A 24,633-nucleotide genomic window follows, 5' to 3' on the forward strand; every position below is an offset into this window, starting at 1 on the left:
GTTGTGGCTCAGCAGTAATGAGCCCAACTAGTATCCGTGAGGATGTGAATTTGATCCCTGACCTCGCTCAGTGGGTTAAGGATCTGTCATTGCTAAGAGCTGTGGTGTAGGTCGCAGGAGCAGCTCGAATCCTGCATTGCTGTGGCTGTGGTGTAGGCCAGCACTCCAGCTCCAATTTGACCCCTAGCCTGGGAACTTCCACATGCCCTAGGTGCAGCTGTAAAAAAAAAAAAAAAAAAAAATTCCTCTCAACATATAAAAAAATAAACTCAAAACAGATTAAAGACCTAAATGTTAGACCTGAAACCATAAAACTCCTAGAAGAGGATGTATGCAGAACCCTCTTTGACATAAATTGTGGCGGGATTTTTTTGAATCTGTCTCCTTAGGTAAAAGAAATAAAAGCAAAAATAAACAAATGGGACCTAATTAAACTTAAAAGCTTTTTGCACGACAAAGGAAACCCCTGACAAAACAAAAAGACAAGCTTGGAACAGGAGAAAATATTTGCAAATGATATGACCAGCAAGAGGTTAATATTCAAAACACATAAACAGTATACAACTCAATATCAAAAATACAAACGACCCCATCAAAAAATGGGCAGAAGACCTGAATAGACATTTTTTCACAGAAGACGGAGAGGTAGGGAACGGGCCCATGAAACGGTGGTCAGGATCTCTGTTTCCCTCCTCCGCTCGTCCTTACTTATCGCCAAAGCCAGTCAATAACCCCCTGAATGTAACACTTGAAGAACATAAAGGGAAGATGATTTAGAGAAACCTAAGAAGCAGTGAGAGTTATTACCAACCGGGTATAGGATATCCCCTCTGTGATTTTCAGAGAGCCCTGAGGAGATGGAATTGCATTTTCTAACCTGATACTGAGAAGGTAAGGTTGGTTTTATCCAGAGGACTCTGTCTCTCCCTTCTCAGCTCTGCATCCCCAGCAGTCACTCAGGGAAGGATGACTTTGCGTCCCTGCTGTTCACCATGAGAAGAGAACTGGTTCCTACTCCTAGGCTGCTGGAATGGATGCTACCGACTGCAGGAATAATACTGCAGCAGATACAGAACACACGAACAGTGTCTGGCCCTAAAAGCCAGGAAACAATATTTTTTTTAATGGCCACACCCATGGCACATGGAAGTTCCTGGGCCAGACACTGAATGAGCGGCATAGGTCCAGAGGCAGATACGTTAACCCGCTGCACCGGACTGGAGATCCAACCTGCACCTCTTCAGCAACCCAAGCTGCTGCAGTCAGATTCTTAACCCACAGTGCCACTCTGGGAACTCCTGCAAGCAATATTTTTAAACCAAACTAATTTGAAAAGTTGTATATCTAGCTGAGGACCCAGAAATCTAATGCAAAAAAAAAAAAAAATATGCTAAGTTAACACACAGTGGTTACAAAGGGAGGAAGTGCCAAGACCAGACTGATGGTGGAGAAGCAGCCACCAGCTGGGACACTGGTGTAGGGTCTGGAAGTCCCGCCTCCAAGGAGATGGTCACCTGGAAGAGGTTCCAGACCGGAAGAGGGGCTAACAGTCTTCTACCAGCTTTGTGGTCAGAGGTAGAGCTCTCTCAGTCCTGGGTCCAGGAGGCTCACCAAGGTTTATTCCTGGGGGAAAAATACTAGACGAGATAAGGGCCAACATTCTCTCGCCAGGGCCATTGAGATGACAGATCAATCCCACTGAGGGCTAACGTTTGTTTGGTTTGATCTAGGATCTAACCTGGGCAGTCCTCATAAATAAGAGTTACACCACCACAGTGCAGCCATCTGGAGGCACGACATTTTCCTGGGCCCCATTTAATGGATGAGGAAACAGGCAAGGAGAAGTTATGTAAATTCTCATACTTACATAGTTGATACGGTGGAGCCAGGTTCGAATATGTCCTAATCGTTCTAGAGCTGGTGCACTTAACCACTTGACGGTGCTGCTTCTCATGGACCAGAGAGGTGTTCCCACCCCCAGGGTCACCCAGAGAACAATGCTTCTCTTCTACCTGCTGTCTACCTACTCTAGCTGGCAGCAAGGGCAGCGGAAAGAGTCCGAAGAAAGAGCAGTGAAGTTGGAGAAATGGCCTCCTTCTCCTCGGGCAGCCAGGGAAACAGCATTTAGGGTTTTCAGGAAGAAAAGAGTATATTCCTTCCATATCACTGCAGTTCCTAAGACATCTTCCTCTTAGTCATGTCAGGGGCTTTTGGTGAAGGGACTGATGGGGTTGAGGCGCCACCTAGTGGCTGAAACTGAAAATATACCCAGAGGATGTTCCTGGAGCAACAGAGGCAAAGAAAGAAGCAGAGAGCTGTCCAAGGCAGAGAAAGGGAACCCAAAGCAAAAACTACCCCCACTTCAAGCCTTTCTGCACCTCCTGTAGCCTGTAGCCACACGTAATTGAAATATTTTTTTTATGCCAGCCTGCTTAAGGATTTACCCAGCAGAACAGGAACAAAGGAACAGCTAGAATCCAGGAGACCTAAACCCCAGACCTGTCACTTACCCTACAACAGCCTGAAAAATTGTCTCCTAAAATCTCTCCCCAGGGTTAGGAACCATCTTGGATGGCTGTAGGCTGAATTCAACACCTGGGAGAAACTCAATAAGATACTAGTGGTAATGAAGGGGCAGGAAAGAGAACTTTGGAAAGAAATAGATCTGGCATTACTGTCATCACTGTGGCTGTGGCAGGAAAGCTGCAGCTCTGATTTGACCCCTAGCCCAGGAACTTCCAAATGCTACAGGTACAGTCTAAAAGGAAAAAAGGAAAGAAAAAAAAAAAAAGAACTGTCAGGGTTAGCTCCTCCAACAGTGGTGATGCTGCTAAGATACAGATGTTAGAGCATAAATGAGATCAGGTGAGGATGGTGGAATAGATGGTTTATCTTCAAATAATATGTTTAAATTCCTAGAAGACCCAGATAGAGATCTCTAAAAGCAGTTCAAAATGTAAGTCTGAAGCTAAGAAGATAAAATTATTTCTGTCATAATATATGGATGTAAAATAGTCATAGAGAAAGAGACCTGGAGCAAGAGAACGCAGAATGGCCAATTTGGGCCTAAAAGGGGGCATTGGCAGGACTTTAGAAAAACTTCCCATGATAAGAGTGCAAGGAAGAATCACTTATCTGAAAAGCTGAAAAATCAGAAGTGCTCATTGTCCTTGGGAGAAAAAAAAAAAAAGAATTTTCAAAAAGGGGCGACTATGTCAAAGACAAAGAGAACTCCAAGATGATATAGATGGAGGAAAGCCACTGAATTTGATAATTCATGTTTAAGTCATAGCTTTCAGGATAGTATCTGAGTAATCTGAGAAGGATTAAAAACAAATGTATTCATCAGCAAATTCGGAAAGTTAGGAAAAGAATACAGGATGTTAGGAAAGACAACATAATGAATGAGAGGAAAGTAGAAGTAAATAATTGATAAAACAGAAATTAATGAGCTAGAAAACAGAACTAGCAAAAAGTGTACCTTAAAAATGAATAAACTACCACCTAATCTAGTTAAGAAAGGTAAAGTACCAATACATATAAAAACAAATAAACCACCACACATAAAGATGAAATTAAAAGAAACTTAATCTACCCCATCCAACTCTACACAAAATCAAAAATCCAGATTAAAAGGATAATTTTCTCTGGATATATAATTTACCTAAAACATCCCTGGATGATATTATCGAATATTTGAAAAACATACACACTGGGCAGAATGGCCATCTACAAATAACAGATGTGGACAAAAGGGAAGCCTCCTACACTGTTGGTGGGAATGTAAATTGGTACAATCACTATGGAAACAGTATGATGACTCCTCAGAAAACTAAATATGGAACTACCATATGATCTGGCAATCCCTCTCCTGGGAGTATAACCAGACAAAACTATAATTCAAAAAGGTACCTGCACCCCTGTGTTCACTGAAGCACTATTCACAGTAGCCAAGACACAGAAACAACATAAATGTTCATGGACAGAGGAATAGACAAAGAAGATGTGGTACGTATACACAATGGAATACTACTCAGCCGTAAAAAGAATGAAATAATGCCATTTGCAGCAACATGGATGCAACTAGAATTATCCTAAGTGAAGTGAGTCCAAAAGAGAAAGACAAATACCGTATGATAACACTTATAAGTGGAATCTAGAATGTGGCACAAATGAACCTATCTACTAAACAGAAACAGACGCACAGACACAGAGAACAGACCTGATGTTGCCAAGGGAGAAATGACCTACACCACAACCACAGCAATGCCAGATCCTTAGCCACGGCCTGAGGTCGGGGATTAAACCTGCATCCTCACGGACACTATGTCAGGTTCTTACCCTACTGAGCCACAAGAGGAACTCCAAGTGAGCACAGAATTTGATCCTCCAAACTGAGACTCTTCTGAGAGTGAAAGGGGACACTAGCCAGACAGGCGGGACGCCAAGACAAGAGAAAACGGGGCCTGTTCCATGCAGGGAGTCAGCCTAGTGATGCCTCTGGTTAGTACCGGGTATGTGGGACTTAAATGTCATTCGAAATGTCTTCAGACAGACTGCACCATGGTAGCATCGAGGCTTAAAAAGCCATGGCCACAAAAAGCCGAGAAATGGCAGCAAAATGTAAATTTGACATTAGTCGAACAAATATTCATTTTTGGAATAATGGCCACAGTTCCACGTTTTTCTTACAAAGCAAAATCCCAAAGTCCATGAGACTCAAGTAAGTAGATACGTAAAGTCCATAGAGCAGTATTACTTTTTTTTGGTGGAAAATCTGCAAAAGCATCTAACTTGCAGCGGTTCGTTCAAGTGTTTAGCAGGTCCCCTGTGCTGGGCCCAGCGGTGTGCTCAGGCCCAGCCGTAGGCACAGCTCCCGCCAGAAAGCGAGACTCCCCCACGGGGCTTACCGACTCTCGCACCTAATACACATGAAGCAAAATCCCTACCTGAATAAAATCTGCTGAGTCTTTCTCTCGTACAATCTTTACATCAACTGTCACATTCAGGAACCTCAATACACAGGAAGCAGGATTATGCAGACGTGGCATCCTTGCTCTCAGGGATCACAGGTAGGAAGAGGGTTTATTTCCGTCCCTTCCATCACTGTTTCTTCCCCCTCATATGCCATAGTCCACAGTCGATGAACTCAGGGGTCACCTCTTTCACCAAAGGAAGAGGTTGGGGAGTCGGGCATGTGAGGGACAGGCCTTCGCCTTCAGCACCACCGAACCAGCCTGCTCAGCATGTCCCCAGTTCCTATACCCCTCCTCCAGTGCATTCTGGGAGTGGGCTCAGGGAATTGACCGGTTTCTGTTATGTCAATGCAGAGTCCCAGACCCTCTTTGTCCCCTGCGCACTGCTCAGCAAATGAACCCATCCACCCCCTGCCCCAGAGATGCTGTCAGCAACCCCACTGCGTCCTGGGCAGTCGAGTGGGCATCTCCAAGTGGTGTCACCTGAGCCATAAAGTAACTGCCTCCCCAAAGGCTTCCTTAGGCGTGGGCTCTCCCATCTGGCCCCCGCCGCCAGCCAAGGGCCACCTCCCCTGGCGCATGTCCTGCTGCCACAGGCAAAGCTGCTCCCTAGGGTGGAACTTGCAGACCTCTGATGTCTGTAATTCCAGGGGGCTGCCGTGCCAAACTCAAGAGTAGGATGGATTTCATCGTGAGGCGGGGGTGACTACTCTGACCCGGCAGGTCTGGGTCTGCATTTTCCCTGTGCAGACTGATGACTACAGGCTGCTGACCCCCAGTGTCCCTTCCAGTGGGAACACCCTGCCATCCACATTTGACTCCCAAACCGATCTTCCTTGGACCCAGGGCCAGGGTATTTGCAACACAGTTGTTTTCAGATTTGAAGGAGAGCTTGCTTGAGGCCAGAAACTGACTGCATGGAGAAGGACTGGATGATAAGTGGCCAGGTCACTGCTCCAAACCCCAAGTGCCGGGGAGGGCGCCAGGGGCACAGAGCCCCCTGCACCCCCATGTCCTGGCAGAGGAAACACTGACCCCCCCACCCCACCGAATCCCCCTCTTCCGCTGTGCCCTTTGCACCCCTCCCATTAGGACAGTCAATCCCCTCCCATTTGGGAACCCCCTTTTCATTCTCTCCCCAGCCCCTCCTGGCACCCAGGCACCTGCGCAGGAGTGCGCCCTCCTCTCTTGGCTAATGACAATTTAGCTGGCTTAGAGTGGCCGTGCCAGCACCTTCCCTGCCCTTCCTGTGCCTCAGATCTTTTCTCAAGCCTTCCTCACCCTCCCAGGGCAACTCTGGGGGCCAAGGCCCTGCTCTGCTCGTCAGAACCGCTGTACTCCCACCCCTGCAACGAAGCGTGAAGCTGACAGACAGGGCAGACCCAGAAATGAATTTGTACCCCAGAGTGGACACAGCCGCCCCCCAAAGGTGCCTGAGCCACACAGCTGCCCCCCAAATGTGCTGGTCTTTCTGGTTACCAGCCTCTTCTGAGGTTATCCAGGGGCCCACAAAGCGTAGCCTCATTAGAACAAGTGATGCTCTTATCATCCTGGAAATTCTAAGGGTTTTTGAAGCTCTGTGTCAAGGGCAGAGACCGAATATATATTAATGAGGTCACAGCGCCCATTCTTTTCTCCATTTAAGAGGCATCTCACATGTTACCAGCACATTTTGCTTCTGCCTTCTGCTCCTGCACTCAGAGGAAGGGGGTCCCTGGGCCCCCATGCCCTGTGCAGTAGAGCCCAAGCCCCTGGGCCTCAACAGCTCCCTCCCACCCTCCCTCATAAATAGGCCTTGGGAATAGGAAAGGCTTGGCACAAAGACAGGGCAGAAGAAACAGAGGGCACCGACCCTGGCAGGTCTGCTCAGGGGTCCTGCCACCTGCCCTCCACACCCTCACCTCTACCCTCTACGGTGACTGCCTTCCAGCAAATTTGTAAGAGAAGCCCCTGCCAGGCTGTCGGGAGGGAGCCACCCACACAGCAGGTGCCTGGCCCTGGAAAGAATAGGGAAGCTGATACAGAAACGTTGTGGTCGGAGTATCTGAGGGGTGTTCCCCATACAAGATAAAGGAAACAAATACTAATGGTGCCTGCGGGATGTGGATGTGTGTTTATTCTACCCAAACTTGCCTTTGTTTTCCCCTCCTTCTTAACAGGCCTCGCCAGGCCATCATCAGACCTTACTTTGACCCAACAACCTACCTGGTTGCGCGTGCTGTGTTTCCGAACCTACCGGCAGCCGAAGAAGACATGGGCAAAACCTATCACCAACCCACATTCTTCCAGCAACAACAATCCGCTCAAATCTGCAGAAGATGTGCTTCCTTGGGATAAGCAAAACGTCCTGGTATTTCTTTTTAAATGTATTTAATTCTATGTAAACAACTCTGGAGTCCTATGCAAATGCAGCGAGTGTACTGGTGGGTATCTTAAAGCTCAAGCCTGTATCTATGGCAAATCGATTTCTCGGCTTCAGTGCATCTCAGCTCTTCTGGTGACGTCTAATCTCTGAAGTGCTTCGGCAGGGATACTAGATGTTAAACTTCTTCTAGAAAATCATCATGTCTTTGAGTGGTGGATAAAGGACCAGCCTATAGGGAGGTGGTTATAAATTCTTTGGTGTTACACGCAGGTTGTGGAAAGAGAAAGCGTATACCTATGACGACGTTTCTCTACCATGAACGATAACGGAATTCCCTCTGCTGTGCTTTCTTGCTTATTGCTGCTGGTCCCCAGAAACTGTCCTCTCTAAGGAATGACTCTGCAGCAGGGTTCGTCAGGGCCAGCCCTCACTGGGGACCTACTATGTGCACAGCACCGTAAACACAACTGAGAGCCTTGGGAATACAGAGCAGAAGAGAGAGAGAATCTGGATGGAGGGGGTGGGGGATGACTATGCAAACCACTGACCTGAATGGAAAGCAGCCTGAAATCTGTGCCATCACAGACTCAAGCGGGAAGCACCAGGAAATGGGCCATTGACTCCATCTTGGTGAATATTCAAGCAAACTACCTGGAGAAAGGAGCATTTGTCCTGAATCTTGAAAACCACTGAGTTATCATTTGGAGCTGGAGCAGGAGCCCTCAACATTTAGGATTTATTAGGAATCACAATGTGGGGGATGGATCTTGTGTACAACACAGATTATCCGGCATGATGGCTAGATATTCTGAGTCAGTAAATCTGGCACAGACTGCGTTAAGTGATGCAGGTTATCTGGAGGCAGGTAGTCCAGGACCAAACTGTGCCCTGAGTTGGAGGCTGGATGGGGGGAAGAAATGATAGACAAGAGGAAAGGTAGGACAGACCCAGATCATAGAGGAAGGAAGTCCAATGCCATGCCAAGGAGGTTAGGCTTTATTCTGTCAGCATCGGTGCTGTATCTGTGTTTTAAAACGGCTCCATTCTGCTGGAAAGGTTTATAGTGTTCCAGTGCTTTTAAAGAATCTACGTGCTTGGAGAATTTGCTTTCACTTAACAATTTCATATTCTATTTTAATATAGAGCTATTGGTTAAAAGAGTAAGAAAGAATGAATTGGGGTGTCCCCTGGGGCACGCCTGCTTGAAAGAGGATACAAATCTCGGGCTATAGGGTCAGTGTGGTTGTGATAGGGACGGAGGATAGTTACACAGGTAGCTGCAGAAGTCCCAGTGAGAGACCTAGAGAGGGAAACCTAGGAGTTTGGGAGGTCACAGTAAGTTAATAATTGCTCGAGAGGCCCATTAGGAGGAGGCAGGCTTGCTTGACTAGCGGAAGAGCAAGATATGGAAGAGCGAGATATGCCTCAGGTCTTTGGGTGGGGGGTGGGGTGAGGCCTGCATTCAGGTTCAGACCAAGGGCAGGAGTTTAAGGACCGCCCTTCTGCTGATTTGAATAGGCACCCTGACCGTCCCAGTTTGACCTTATAGGGTCAAATACTCTCTTAGCAGGTACCAAGGAGGGGCTACAACTCCAAGAAAGAGGAAGAAGCAGCTTTTCTCATCCTCACTCCCCTCAGATGATAAAAATGTAGCCACCTAATCCTCGGCCAGACCCTCCTTGCCTGCCTGCTTGCATCTCTCACAAGTGTCTTATCTAAATAAATCTATTTTTTTGCCTATCATTTTGTCTCTTGCTGAATTCCTTCTGCACCGAGGCACAAAGAATCTGAACCTTAGTAAGTCCAAGCATCAGATGAGTGATACCAATTTAAAGTTTTTGGTTTTTTGGGTTTTTTGTTTTGGTTTTTTGTTTTATTGGTTTTGTTTTTTGTTTTTGTTGTTTTTTTTTTTGTCTTTTACAGCCACACCGGCGGCATATGGAGGTTCCCAGGCTAGGAGTCGAATCAGAGCTGTAGCCGCCAGCCTGCACCACAGCCACAGCAACACAGGATCTGAGCTGCATCTGCGACCTACACCACAGCTAAGGCAATGCCAGATCCTTAACCCATGGAGCGAGGCCAGGGATTGAACCCCTGTCCTCATGGATGATAGTTGGTTTCATTAACCACTGAGCCACGACAGGAACTCCATGAGTGATACCAACTTAAAAACCATGTGTTCAAGTCCCAATCTGGGCTCTGGCTATGTCCAAGACATAAATACTCTCAGTATTCAGTTATGCTTTTTCTCTTCCTTCTCATTTGCTGAAAGGAGTAAAGAAATAGTTGTTAGAAACTGGGGCATTGAGACAAACTTGGTGTTTTTAGTTTTCTTTCAGAAATGAGGAACCATAAAATGTGTATTCTCTCGGAGGGAGAAACACAGGCAAAGTTCTCAAAGTTACTGTCCCTTAGAACACTAGAAACTCGTTTAAACCACACACGTTCTTCCAGAAACATCCACGTACATTCATTGCATTGAAAATTAAAACCAATAATTTTTAAAATATTTATTATCACTTAGAATAACCGTCATAAAGCATGATAATTTAAATAACTTTAAAAAAAAAAAAAGCTATGCTTTCCAAACCCCAAACAAATTTATTGAAAAAGGTGGCACTGTTTTACAATTTTACAAATCACCTAAAGGTCTGGCTTTAAAAAAAAAAAAGCTAGATTCTCATATCTGCTGCTCTGTGTAATCTGTTACAATATCACAGGGCATGTAGCCTCTCGAAAACTCCTCTGGACGTTCATGAGAGACTGAGATAGTCGAAGGTAAATAACTTATTAGTTTTACTACAAAATCAGTCTGAACTTTGCACATCTCTAGGACCTCTGAGGCTCCCCAACACATACTTATTTTTTTTTATTACTCAATGAATTTATTATTTTATAGTTGTACAACGATCATCACAATCCAATTTTATAGGATTTCCACCCCACACCCCCAGCCCAACACGTACTTAGAACAGAACACAACCACTGTCGTCTGGGTTCCATTTGTCTGAAAGGGGTGTGCGATGCAGAGCCCCCCCTTCAGGACCATTAGCTATTACCTATTTGAAAACCTGAAGTACCAAGTATTATACAAATTCAGAACAACCAGGAAGGTGTCCAGGAACGAACTCGATTCAGGACTGGGAGACAAAACTGAAATCAGGTTAAATAGCAATTGTGGGTAAAGAGAAATGAGGGAAATATCAGGAAGTACCCCAAATTTGGTTTCTTTAAATTTTTCTCTAAAGCAGAAAATAAAAAAAAAAAAAAAAAAAAAAGATCTTTAAAAAAAAAATCAGGGGACTTCCCATCGTGGCTCAGTGGTTAATGAATCTGACTAGGAACCATGAGGCTACTGGCTCAATCCCCAGCCTCACTCAGTGGGTTAAGGATATGGCGTTGCCGTGAGTTGTGGTGTAGGTTGCAGATGTGGCTCAGATTGGGTGTTACTGTGGCTGTGGCATAGGCCAGCAGCTGTAGTTCCAATTGGACCCCTAGCCTGGGAACCTCCATATGCCATATGCCGCAGGTGCAGCCCTAAAAAAAACAAAAGTCAAAAAAAAAAAAATCAGAAAGCTCATTTTAAAATATAGTTTTCTTTGTCCTACTTCAAAAGATTATGAATTAGAATTGGATGGAGGCTGAGCAAAGGTATTTATAAGCTTCACTGGTGATTCTGATAAACTGCCATGTTTAGCAACCTCTGCTATAGATTATACTTATGTATATAATAAAAGGCTACCCTAAAGTGACGTTCATTTTGATTTTTATTCTTAAGTAAAAATGTCTTCGTGAATTCTCTCTGTATCTGAAAGATGCCTAATTTTCAAAAATCGTATGCTCATAATCTCGGTATTATCCTATATTTCCTACTGGGAAATACGGCTTTTTCATACATACTATTTTTTAAAACCTAACTCTATATTAAATGGATAGAAAATGCCACTGCTATTCCTAAAACAAATAATGGATTCCTTGTTTCCATACTAAACATTTAAGAGAGTTTGTTCCTAATGGAAACTCATTGTTACTGAATAAAAATCCTCTTGGGGAAGAAAGAAGTACCTTCATATATGATCTCCATTGGGGATGCAAATTGTAGAGAAACAGACACCAAAGGATTTGCATTTAATCAAATCTAAAGCAAGTCATTTCTGAAGCATCACTACCGTGTACAGAAGCCTTTCGCATTAGAATCAGGCTGACCTTTCCAGGAGACCAGGCTCCCTTATCAAGGAAAATACACCATTCACCAGAAATCCTACATTGCCATCAAGAAAGAAATTCACCAGAACCATCCAGAATGGAAAGTGGTGAGTTAATATCAATTACTTTAAACGTTTTAAAACCTTAATAATCCTAAAGTTTATTTTTGACATCACAGAGTCATAACATACCTAACTCTAGCTGGAACATATAAATGTGTACAAACAGACCAGAGACCGACAATTTAGAATTCTTGACATTTTCATAATTCTCATCTCATTTAATTACTAATCGTTAGATTTATTTTGCTATGAAGCAATTATGTTCTCTGAACAATCAATTCTATTGAACATTATTTTTATGAAATGAGAACTTGGATATCAAAGCATTCTTTTTCCAGTGTGGGGAAGTTTTATGTGAAATACAACTCCCGGTAAGCCCTCAGTGGTAAGGAAAGTGCAGGAGAAGAATCTACATTCATCTAGAACTTGAAATATCTTTTATTCATGCATCTTGCTCTTAAGATTAAGAAAGAAGGACTTTCCAAGGGCACATGGTAAGGAAGAGCTGTTATTTCATGAATCTAAACTGTATATAGATCTTTCCCAGTTTGTTTGCCCTGAGGATACAAATGTTAGTGTCAACACAGAGTAGATCCTCTCAGGAACACATCTGAGAGTAAAAGTTAGTATTTTGTATGTTAATAAATGATGTCAGAAGAAATATACCGTAAAAGCTTTGTCAAGTAGCTTGAAAGGAAAATTAAAATTTACATTAAAAAATTTTAAAGTCTAATCTCAAAAGATTAAAAAAAAGCCATACAAGCATCTATCGCCTGCAGTATGGAGCTGGTTATTGACAGAAGGGCTACATTTTGGATCCAGCTCTGAGGCTTAAAAGGCGCGAGAGGGGGTGGCTACTGGGAGGGGACGGGGGATGCCTATGGTATGGGGAAACCAAACTTCCACCAAATCCTAACATGTTCCCTAATTTGGCCCCACTTTTTAAAAAGTTTTGGTCTTTATTTCTAATGTAAAATGTCATAAGTCGTATATATTAATTAATATACTGAGTATGTCAAGGTTAATTGCCAAACTTGTCTTTCCTTATACTCTCCTGGAGGTTTCCCAAAATAAAACGAGCGTGATAGCATTTTCCCAGATCAGAAGCAGAACCGCAAATGCCGAGGCTCTAGTGAGTGTAGGGCTGCCAGCTGCTCTGTAGGGATCTGCCTCCTCTTCGGGAGAGGGCTCGGTCCTCAGCCAGACAGGCTGAGCTGGGTTAGTGGGATGAGAAGAGGGTGCCCACAGCCCCAGAGCTGGCACCTGAACCACATGGTGGGCCAGCCCGCTCTGCTGCCACTGGCCTGTCTGGACCTCATTCTTGGCACTTCCCTGACAGGCAGAGAAACGGAACAAACGCGGATGCTGTCAACCAATAATCCATCATGCAGGATTTTTATCCTCCTCTGTCTTGAGTGAGAGTGTGCCTATTTTTCACACTATGTGGGACTACAATTCAGAGAGACATCGTCTATTTTCTTAATTTTACCATTGTCTAATGACGTAACTCAAAATATGCATTGTTTTCTATTTGCTTTTTTCTTTTCAACTCTCTCTTTATTCCCTTACGTGATGTAACAAGCATCTGCTTAGAGGCTCCACAGAATTTAAAAGGCCAGAAAATGTATTCCAGAGACTGTCATCAAAAGCAGTAAAATAACGTGCTTCTAATATCATAAATGTCTTTGACATTTCATAACCAAATACGGGTTAGGAGGTCTCCTACATTTTAAATAGCCAATTTCAGAATATATGAGTTTGATTTGATGGAGAAAATATTTAATTTTCAGAAACAATATTAAAGCAACAGCATCCTTAAATTTACTATGAGCCCAATTCTTCTTCAGAGTAAGCGGGAATGAGGAGAGGGCATGACTGAGGCAATCTGCTGCATGTACATGGTCACAACACTACAGCACAAATTTTTTTCCCGAATTCTTAAGGATAATTCATTCTTACTAATACATTGGCTTCTGCTCTCTCCCCAGAAACACATATCTTTGTTTTCTCAACAACTGATCTGAATGCAAGTTTGTATCTAGAGTATTTGAATAAAAACTCTTAAGCATCTCCCGGTTTATGCAGGTGTGGATTCTTTAAATAGACACAATGCACTGAGGGAGAATGTTTGGAGTAAGAATACTGCCGACACTTTTAAACTCTAAATATAACTCCTCTGGAAAAAAAAAAAAAAAAAAAGAGGAGCATAGAGTAGGCTAAGGAACTTTCAGAATTCTGAAATTCTGAAATAGCTTAAAGAATTTGTACTAGGGAATAGTTTAAAAATTTGTACTAGGTTCCATCTCTCAGTTAAAATTTATTTAAATCCACCTTATATGCTGTGTAAAATGTATTTGCTTTTTTTTTTTTTTTTGCTTCAGAGCCTGGGTTATCCCCATTGTCCTTATTTTCTTACCACGCATGCTCCCGTGAAAAGATTTCATTCCCACCTCTTGTGAAGCTGCTCTCCCGCACATGCTAAAGATTGCCATGTTTCCAAACCCTATCTTTCTGTGCCTTCATTTTCCTCAAATTCTCTAAGGCATTTTATGACTCCACAATTATTTATTGAGTACCTGCTAGGTGCCAAGTCCTTGACACCACTGATCATTTCTCTTTCTCTACACTCTCTCTTTCCTTCATTTTCCAGTTGCTACCACTCTGCTACATCCTACATCTACATCACTTACCTATCTTCTGCCCTCTGCCCACTCCTCCTGCCCTCACCTTCCCTGGCCCCTGCCTTCTCCCAGGCATCAGAACTATAGCCTTTTCCCGAGGCTCAGTGTTGGGATTTCCACTCCCTCTTGCTAGTCTTCCTTGGAGACTTCCTTGAAGAATTTTATTTCCATAGTTCTCATTACCAGAGTTTTAAAGATGTTTCATTTTTTAAAGCTATATTGAAATCTGGTTGATTTACAATGTTGTCATAATTTCTGCTCTACAACAAAGTGATTCAGCTATACATGGCCACACATCCATTCTTTTTCAAATTCTTTTTTTTTTTTTTTTTTGTCTTTTTGTCTTTTTTTGTTGTTGTTGTTGTTGTTGCTATTTCTCGGGCCGCTTCCATGGCATATGGAGGTTCCCAGGCTAGGGGTTGAATGGAGCTGTAGCCACCGGCCTACACCAGAGCCACAGCAACGCGGGATCCGAGCCGCGTCTGCAACCTACACCACAGCTCACGGCAACGCCGGATCGTTAACCCACTGAGCAAGGCAGGGACCGAACCCGCAACCTCATGGTTCCTAGTCGGATTCGTTAACCACTGTGCCACGATGGGAACTCCTCAAATTCTTTTCCTATGTAGATTATCACAGAATATCAGGTAGAGTTCTCTGTAAAGCAGGTTGCCATTGGCCAGTCACTCCATGTTTCTTGAATATATAATTCTAACCCTCATCAAAATTCTCCTTCTATCTATAGATATTTTCCCTTGATTAAACCATCACAACTTCAAAGTCAACATATTCAAAACTGAACTCCTTTCCACATCAAAATTAACCCTCTTCCTAACCTTGATTTCTCTTCCTAATTATGGTAGTCTTTTTTATTGCGTGTATGCATGTGTTTGTGTTTGTGTTCTTTGAAAGGTCTCTTACATCTGCCCTTCTCTTGTCATTTCTCGTGTTTCTGGTTAGCTTCTAACTGTTTTATCACTTCCCATCCTCTCTGCTTCCTCACCCTCAACACATACTAAGATCTTCCCTCAGATTAATCTTTCCCCCAAAATTCTACATCTTTCTGAATTAAAGTCATAATATTCCCCTGTTCAAAAAGATGAGTGGTTTCCTTCACTGACAGCATAAATCATAAATTTTTACAGCCTGGTTTTCAAGACCCTCAACTTTTCCATTATTCTCAACCAAAAAAGAAAAATGCTGTCAAAACCTATTTACTGACCTACTAAGTGCCAGGCACTATTCTGGGCTTTGGTACTTAAGATGTTTCACTGAGTAAAAGAAGCAAAGATCCCTGCCCTCATAGAACCTACATTCTAGCAAGGAAAAGACAGACAATAAACAATATGCTGAATAAATAAAGACATTATAAAGTGACAAGTGCTACATATGGAGAAAAAGCAAGGGGCTTTAGGAAGGTTTTGTAGGGAAGGTACAACTTATATATGTTCCGATTGAGAAAAAAACATTTGAGCCAAATCTTGAAGGAAACAAGGGGGTTAGGTCATGTGGATAACTGGGGGAAGAAGATTCCAGATCAAATGGACAGCCAGTGCAGAGGTTCAAAAGCAGAAATGGTGTGTTTGATGCATCTCAGAAACTGAATGGAGTACAATAGAGGGTTACAGGATGAGATCAGAGGGATGGTGGAACAGGGTTATGTAGGGCCATTGTAAGGACCTTGGCTTTTACTCTGAGTAAGGTGGGGAGCCATCGTACAGTTTTGAGAAGAGGAATGAGGCAACTGGATCTTTTTTAAAGGATCACTTGGCTGCTGTGTTGAGATGGACAGGATGGGGGAAAAGTGGAAGCAAGGGGATCAGTTGGAAGGGCCTGCAATATCTATGTGAGAGATGACAATCCAGTTGATTGTACATGATATTAGCAAGGGAGGTAGAGAAAAGACAGCAGATTCTGGGTCTGTTTATAGATGGTACCGTCAAAAACTCCTAAAGGATGCTGTGAAATCTGGGAGAAAGAGAGGCAGGAAGAATAATTCTATAGCTTTGGGACTAGGCAACCAGAAGGATGGAGTTGCCATCCACTGAGATAGGAAGGTTCCAGACAAGCAAGTACAGGGCAAAGAATGGAGTTTCAGATGTGGGCATGTGGACCTTGAAATGTCCACTAGACATCTGAGTAAAATGGTCATCCAAATATAAGGTCAAGGACAGGTCTAGGCTAGGGATATCCATTTGAACATCATCTATGTATTGATGGCATTTCAATCCATTAACGAACTACCCTAGATCTTTGCCCTTCCTCCATGTGCCTTGCTCTTTCCCACCTCTGCTTTGCTCATGTCATGCCTAATGTCTACAAGGCCTTTCTCCTTCCTCCTAACTTATCCACATCCATCTGAATCCAGCCTAAATCCCATCCCTTCCCACAAGATTTTCATCAACAAACAAACATATACTCTTCCCCCTCCCCTACTCCTTCACATGTGAATGTCTTATTTCTCTCTCTTTGAAGACATCTGTTGTATGTTCTAAACTTACTTTGCATCCCCTGTGGCATATAGCCCCATACCTTGCACTAAAGTTGGTGTCAACTGGTACATAAGATGGATTGTTTTATGGCAAAATTTCAGAAGTTTTGAGCTGCTTATTTGCTACCTGATGAACTTTATTCCTCCATTAGTCACCATGGCATTATTTGTTAAACTTATTTAGAATAGGTGTATTTCCTCTAGGCTTTTTGGCATGCTCATAAAAGAATGAATAGGTCATTCAGATTGAACTCATCAACTGAAAAGCCCTTCAGAAAAAAAGTGAAACCAAGACTGCCTGCAAACACACAAAGGATCAACCTGGAAATCTTCAACTTCCACCCCAAACTCCTTGGATCTAAGTCCACACCACCACCAATCAGCCATATGTCCCCTTTATACTCGGCTAGAAGTGCCTAGGTTGGAGTTTCCCCTTACTTTCACGAGAAATGCATAAAATCCTTACTCTTATGTATATCTCTGGTTCTCAAACTTCATTACTTGAAGGGCTTTTAAGAACACAATTGCTGGGCCATGATGGAAGATAATATAAGAAAGAGAAAGGGGGAGAGTTCCCGTCGTGGCGCAGTGGCTAACGAATCCGACTAGGAACCATGACGTTGCGGGTTTGGTCCCTGCGCTTGCTCAGTGGGTTAACGATCCAGCGTTGCCGTGAGCTGTGGTGTAGGTTGCAGACGCGGCTCGGATCCCGCGTTGCTGTGGCTCTGGTGTAGGCCGGTGGCTACAGCTCTGATTGGACCCCTAGCCTGGGTACCTCCATATGGTGCGGGAGCGGCCCAAGAAATAGCAAAAAGACAAAAAAAAAAAAAAAAAAAAAAAAAAGAAAGAGAAAGGGAACACACACACACACACTGGATCCCTTTGCTTTATACCAGCAATTGGCACAACATTGTAAATCAACTATACTTTAATTTTAAACACTACAGTCAGGAAAAAAAAATTGCTGGGTCCATCCTTAAAGTTCCTATTTCAGTCCATCTTGCTCAGTTCCTACTTGAGAATCTGTACTTTTATCACATTCCTAGCCAATGCTAATGCTCCTGGCCCAGGATTCACACTCTGAGGATCACTGGTGTGTATTTTCACTTAGACTTTTCTATCTGGCTTGGACTACTGCCTTGTTCTGACCTTTAATACTTGGGTGGCTCTCCTACTCCAGGCTGCTGGATGGACACTGGTGTATGAGTCACTGGCCATACCATCTAGCCACACCCCTCTTTATATGAGGCTTGGAGGTTGAGACTTGTGCCCTTAACCCCAATTTCTCACTTCCTCTTTAAGATCTCTTTCCATCATTTTCTCCCTCTTTCCTAAATCTTTGGTCCCTCCCTCTTCCTGTTCAAATAAGGTCAAATATCTCCTATCCATGAATTCATTAAATAGATCTAAAGATATAAGAAAACCTCTTATATAAGAGAACTTGTATTTCTCTCCAATTTTTATACGGTCTCTTGCTTCCCTGACTCACTCAAACTTCAATAAGAAGTGGTCTCTCACCTTGTCTCCCCCTCTATACTTGACATTATTACCTGGCTTCCTGCTATCCCACACTTCCAAAATTACTCTTGCTAAGTCAACACCAACCATGGAGTTGAAAGCAGTGGATGCTTTGCTGTCCTTCTCTTCTTGGACAATTTTGCTGTATCTCATCCTTTTTCCTTTTTTCTTGAAATCTCTTCCCCCAAATTCTGTGATGCCTCATTCCCCTGTTTTTTTTTTTGTTTTGTTTTTTTTGTTTTGTTTTTACTGGTTCTTCTCCAACCATTTCTTCTTCCTTAGGGTTCTCTCCTTCTCCTCCAACACGTCTTCAGATGAGGATATTCCGCAGGCTTCCATCTTTAACCACTGAGTCCAGAGCTTCCCAACCATTGTGTCAGGAATCAGCATCATAGGAGGTCCCAAGATACTGATCCTCTCAGCCATTGGGAGTAGCCTGGTCTATTTATCCCAATAGGCCACGTACATACAGTTCCTATAGGCACCATTTTATGACTCTACCTTTCAAACCCTCAACCTTCCAAACACTCCACTAAGAGACTTCATGCCCTTTCCTGGTTTCATAACCATCAACAGGATGATGGCTCTGAAAGTTATGAACCCAGACAAATCCCACAGCAGAAGCCTGAGACTCACCCTTGAAGCTTCCCTCTCCTTTCTCTCCTACATCTAAATAATTTCCCAATCTGTCCTCTCCTTGGCCCCCTATTGACCCCTACTCAGACCCCACTACTCTTGCCTGAATTATCTTAGAATCCTTCTGACTGCTCTCCCTGGGCCTGGGGGATTCTTAAACCCACCCTTCATACAACTGCCAGGAAAATCTATCTAAAATGCAAATCCAGCCACACCACTCCCACTCTGAGAAGCCTCTGATGGCTCATTGCCGACAGGATGAGGTCCAGACTCCTTCACCCACAAGGAACTTCATGACTGAGCCCTGTCCATTTCCTTTCTTCCAACCTCACCCCCTACCCCCAAAACCCAACTCATTTTCTCCCTTTTTCTTTTCTTGCCCCCAGGCCTTTGCCCGTGCTGCCCTCTGTCCCTGGAATATTCTTCCCTATTTACCATCACACACACCTCTTACCTCCTTCTGTCATCTTGCCTTCTTCCCTAACTCCCTCCCCACCCTCATGAGGAACTGACAGGCTCTGTGTTTTTCTGAGTATTCTGTTCTGGCATGTTTCTGTTGCTGTGCTTAGCACATTTGCATCATAAGTATTTGAAAGTATTTCTCTCCTACCACTTGATAGCATGTTATTTTGTAACTCTGGCTCTGACACAATGCCTGACGCATAAAAAATACTCAACAAATTATTGATGAGTAAACGTAGCCTTAGGCTTTTCAAAAATAATAATAATAATAATAATAAGGCATCACACACAATTCTAAGAGCAACACTTGGATTCCTTTGGACAAAATATTTTGACTGTTAAGCTTTAAATCTGAGTCTAATTTGAAAGAAATACTTTAATTAAAAGATATAAAAAATTAAAAGTTTATTTTAATTAAAAAATATATAGACCACATCCTGTCAAAATAAGACCCAAAGGACCAGTCAAATAACTTTGTTTTGCTAAAATCAGGTTGTGTGTGGCTATATTTGAATGAAATAATCAATTGTCTTAGAACCTAGATTTTTTTTTTCCCTCCTTAATTTTGTACAGACAGTTTGTATTTAATCCAATGCACCACTCTACCTTTCGTTTTGGTTTGGGTTTTCTCCTTTCTCCCTTCTTTTAATTCTTTTTGTAATGAGATTTGACTCATAAGTCAATACTAGACCACCTATAAAATCAGCTAGATTAGAGAAGATTTTTGGTCCTATGCCTAATACATTTATGTCAGTATATTCTATTAGTATACCCATTGATGCTGAGTTCTATGCCAGTTGAAACTGCTGGTAAGCCAGTAACACCTCAATTAAAATTATTTGAAACCATCTAACCTACTATAGAATGAGTTCAAGAGTTAGAAAACAATTTCTCTAGTTCACATACTAATTCAGTGCTCAAATGCTTTCTATAATAGTCCAAACAAAAGGGTTTTTTTGTCACTGCTTGACTGCATCCTCAGTGAAAATGAGCTCACTATCCCTCGAAGCAGTGTTGCCAATTTTAGAACCTTGAGGAAATATTTCTCTATATAGTCCACTACTCTCTCTGTAAGTACCTCATGGTGAAAAGAGCAGATTTTTGTGATTATTAGAGCTACAGTCTGACCTAATTCTGAATCCACTTTAATTGCTTCCTAGCAGCTATGAGATCTTGACAAATAACTTAGCCCCAGACCTCAGTTTCTTCATCTGTAAAATGGATCAAATGAAATAATAATACATGTAAACTACCAACCACAGTAATATCCTCAGTCAGTGCATGTAGTAGGTCTTCAGTAAATATCTGTTAATTGAAGGAATGACTCTTCCTTTATCCTTAGCCTAGTTTCAAAGCAGTAACTCTTCATGTTGAACTAATGTATTATCAAAAATTAAAAATATTTGGAGTTCCTGTCATGGCTCAGTGGTTAATGAATCCGACTAGGAACCATAAGTTTGCGGTTTGATCCCTGGCCTCACTCAGTGGAGTGGGTTAAGGATCCGGCGTTGCCGTGAGCTGTGATGTGGGTCGCAGATGCGGCTCGGATTCCGAGTTGCTGTGGCTCTGGGGTAGGCTGGCGGCTGTGGCTGCGATTAGACCCCTAGCCTGGAAACCTCCATGTGCCACAGGATTGGCCCTAGAAAAGGCAAAAAGACAAAACAAAACAAAATTAAATTTAGTGCAGTGAACAGACAACAAAAGTTTCTTCTTTAGAATATTATCCTCTTAAAGCAGTCCAGCTCAGCTACATCAGGTAGAAATATGATGAAGCAGGAATGTTGTCAGTCTGTAATCTAAATCATGCAATTCTAACCTCTGCATCATGTCCTAAGCATTATCTCAAGTTGTATCCAATCCCTAGTCTTGCAATTAAAGCATAAATTGTCAGTTTTTCTAGAGTAAATATTGGCAAATCAAGAGTACAAAAAAGAGCAAACTTTGAGGAGCGGTTGTGTAAAAATGGAATAGTGTTTCTTTAACTTCAGCAAAGCTTGGATCAGTGTCTATCAAGGACCAGGGGGTAGGACTCAACGACCTCTGTTGAAGCCAGTTCAAATTCAAGTCTATCATTCTAATGAAAAAATAGCATCACAATCATTAGCCCTTGAATATGTCCCTAGAGAGATTAACTTAATCATGCCATTCACATTTGATTGTTAACTATTTCATTTGCTCAAGTCCCAGGAGACTACAGCAAAAGGGTGTATCAAGGCGTGAGAGTGAAGCACACAGTCAAAGACCTACTGGCAGAAAAACGATCCAGGCAGACAAGTAACTCAAGATTTAATGTAAGTCGCGGTGGAACACATTCTTCGGGGGTCTTTCAGGGCTTAAGTCCTCTATTAAGATTATTTGATCTTCTTCTTCCTTTATCTTCACACCAATCTCTCACCTCTTGAGTATGATGTTTGCCATAACGAAGCCCTTCTTTAACTGATATACACACTATATGTTATTATCATACACATTACATACTATTACGATTACACACTATATACCATGATTAACATTATGGCACATTTGTCAATCTAGAAACAAGAATTCCAAGATCACTGTCAGTTTACTGGCTGGCTCCTTTAGCTAGAGGAAATGAAAGGATGATGTGCCCTGGCATTTTCATTTCCCCCCATCACTAATTAACAAAGGCTCGGGTGGTGAGGCTCACGCCGACTTTCATCCATATGTTATTCTAAATCTGATAGAGACAACTTAGCAGCTTCTTGTCTATAACATGCAAATTCGACTTGAAAATCCTAGTAAGAAATGTCTCACATCTAATTTCTGTGTACCATCCTTGTCTTCAATAGCCCTACTCTGTGCCTAAAATGTTTAATTAATGACATCCAAATCTCCAAAGACGATTTTTGAATGGAAATAGCAGTTGGCCGTTTGGATGGGAATATAATCACTTATTATGTAAAATATAACATAATGAAAGTCAGGCACCCGAGGGGCATTGCTGGGGGCAGGACATGAGAACAGATGACCAGGAATAAATGCGGTCACCGTGCACAGCACATGGCGCAGGGGCTGGTGCACAATGGGACCTGGATCTTCCAGTATGTTCTGCTCAGAATGTCAGCACCACATTCAACACAGCTCCAAAGTCAAACTTCTGGGACAGTTTTCAAGTGAACAAACCCCAGATTTAATTTCCTCCCATCCAAGAACACCTTTTATTTGCACTTTTTGATGCCTACCTAGCTTTTAAACAACTTCCTCGCTTCTAGTTCAACAAATAGGACTTAGTTGATAAAGAGAAATCTGAATTATTGGCTCCTCGTCTGCTCCTAGTGCCCTGTTTCTCCTGGGGCTTCTTCAGAATCATTGGAGGCTGTGAGATTACATGTGAATCTAGTTGTGAACGAGAGCAAGAGAGAGAAAGAGGAAAAGAGAAAGACAGACAGAATTCAGAGTCTACTCTAAGCAAACCACAGCTGCATGGATGTAATTGGATTGCTTGGCCAGCACTCCTGGCCAAGAACCGTGAAGCTTGCAGAACTGTGACACCTCTAACAGTTAGCTAGAACTGTGAACCTGCAAAAGGTCCAGGCACACTGTCAGCTGGGAAGACAAGAGTCATGATGAGGATAAAGTCTTAGTCAAGGAGCAGATAATGTGTCTGCCAGAGTGAATGGGATATACCACCCTCCTTTGCAATGTCATCAAAACACATATGCAGTGATAAAGCGCTAGACCAGACAGAATTACATAACAAGACAAAGAGGCATCTATCTAAATAGTGCATGTAAATCTATTGTTTACTACAAAATTACCTACTCAGATTTCTCACAAGATCTGTGACTATCAAGAGTGTGTTTTCTCTGTTGTTGATGCTTTTACTTATTTAAAAGATAGCACACTGTGAACATAATTAATTAGTAAGCCATGTTATTGGATTTAATTTTAAAATGCAGATTCCTGGTCCCTGTTCCATGCCTACTAACATAGAGTTGTTGGGTTGGGGTCAAGGAATGGTCATGTTTAACAAACTCCTTGGGTGATCACTTTGTACATCACAGTGTGAGAATTTTACCCGAAAGCAAAGAGCAATTGTCAAAATCCCACACATAGCCAAAATTCTTATCTCTATCCAGATAAGAATTTGCTCAGCTATTGCTGCTGGCCCAGGGACATTGCCACTGTTAGACAAAAGTGGGTACAGAAAATGTGTGATACATGGTCTGTGCCCTTAAACACTGAATATCCTGGTGGAAGGGAAAAATACTATTTTAAAAAATGCAAGACCATGTAACCCAAGCACTGCACTGAATGCTAAAGACAAAAGACCAGGCAGCATAACCACGTGGTGCGAAGACTGGAATACTATTTACATAAGCCCAGTTTAAAAGGCACTTCTTGTGTGCTTCTTGTTCGGTAGACATACTAATCCTGCGAGATTGATATCAACATGGTTTTCCATTTTACAGATGAAAAAGTTGAGAGCAAAAGAAGGGAAGGGATTGTTTGCGAGCTGCAGTTAGCACAGTCTTCTGACTCCTAGTTCCACCTCCCTTTTAAAGGGAAAGACCAGTGTGGACTGGAGCAGAATCATCTAGATTCAAGCTGTCTTCATCTGTCTGGGCTGCCATCCCTAAATACCACTGACTGGGTGGCGTATCAACAGCAAACATTTACTTCTCACAGTTCTGGAGGCTGGACGTCCAAGTTCAGGTTGCCAGCATGGTCAGGTTCTGGCGAAGGCCCTTTTCTGGGTTGCAGATTTCTCACTGTATCCTCACGTGGTGGAAGGGCTCAGGGAACTCTCCGGGGCCCTTTTATAATCCCATTCATGAAGACTCCACCCTCATAACCTAATAGCCTCTCCAAGGCCCCACCCCTAATGCAATCTTACGAGGCCTTAGAATTTCGACGTGAGATTTGGGAGGACACAGACATTCAGACCACAGTTCTTGCAAACTAAGGAAATCAAAGCACAAAAAAATATATCATATAGAAAGGCCTGGAAAGGTGCAAACCAGCCAGAACTGTGGTCGTTCTCAGGCATCAGGTCCACAAGCCATGAGAACTCAGCCTCGCCTTGATGTTCTCATCTATTACTCAGTATCTCACTGCAAGTATCTTATGTTCCTGCCTTCTCATTTTAAAGACCTTTTAAATTGGGGTAGTTAAATGCCTATTGTCCCCAAATGTGGTTATTTGGGCTTCAGCTATCTCCATGAATTGATTTGAGTTGACTTGCTCATGTTTCACCTCAACCACTCTTCTAGAA

At 42.8% G+C, this 24,633-nt stretch overlaps 1 protein-coding gene across 1 annotated transcript in view; it reads left to right on the forward strand.

Annotated features, from left to right (window-relative positions):
* Window positions 10,882–24,633, forward strand: part of C9H11orf53 (chromosome 9 C11orf53 homolog) — a 41,313-nt gene continuing 27,561 nt past the window's right edge. The window contains 2 exon segments of the mRNA XM_005656626.3: window positions 10,882–11,654; window positions 21,579–21,688. Coding sequence (XP_005656683.3) covers window positions 11,645–11,654; window positions 21,579–21,688 — 120 coding nt within the window. The 5' untranslated portion in view covers window positions 10,882–11,644.

This window comes from Sus scrofa, chromosome 9 (genome assembly GCF_000003025.6).
Source record: "Sus scrofa isolate TJ Tabasco breed Duroc chromosome 9, Sscrofa11.1, whole genome shotgun sequence".
NCBI lineage: Eukaryota > Metazoa > Chordata > Mammalia > Artiodactyla > Suidae > Sus > Sus scrofa.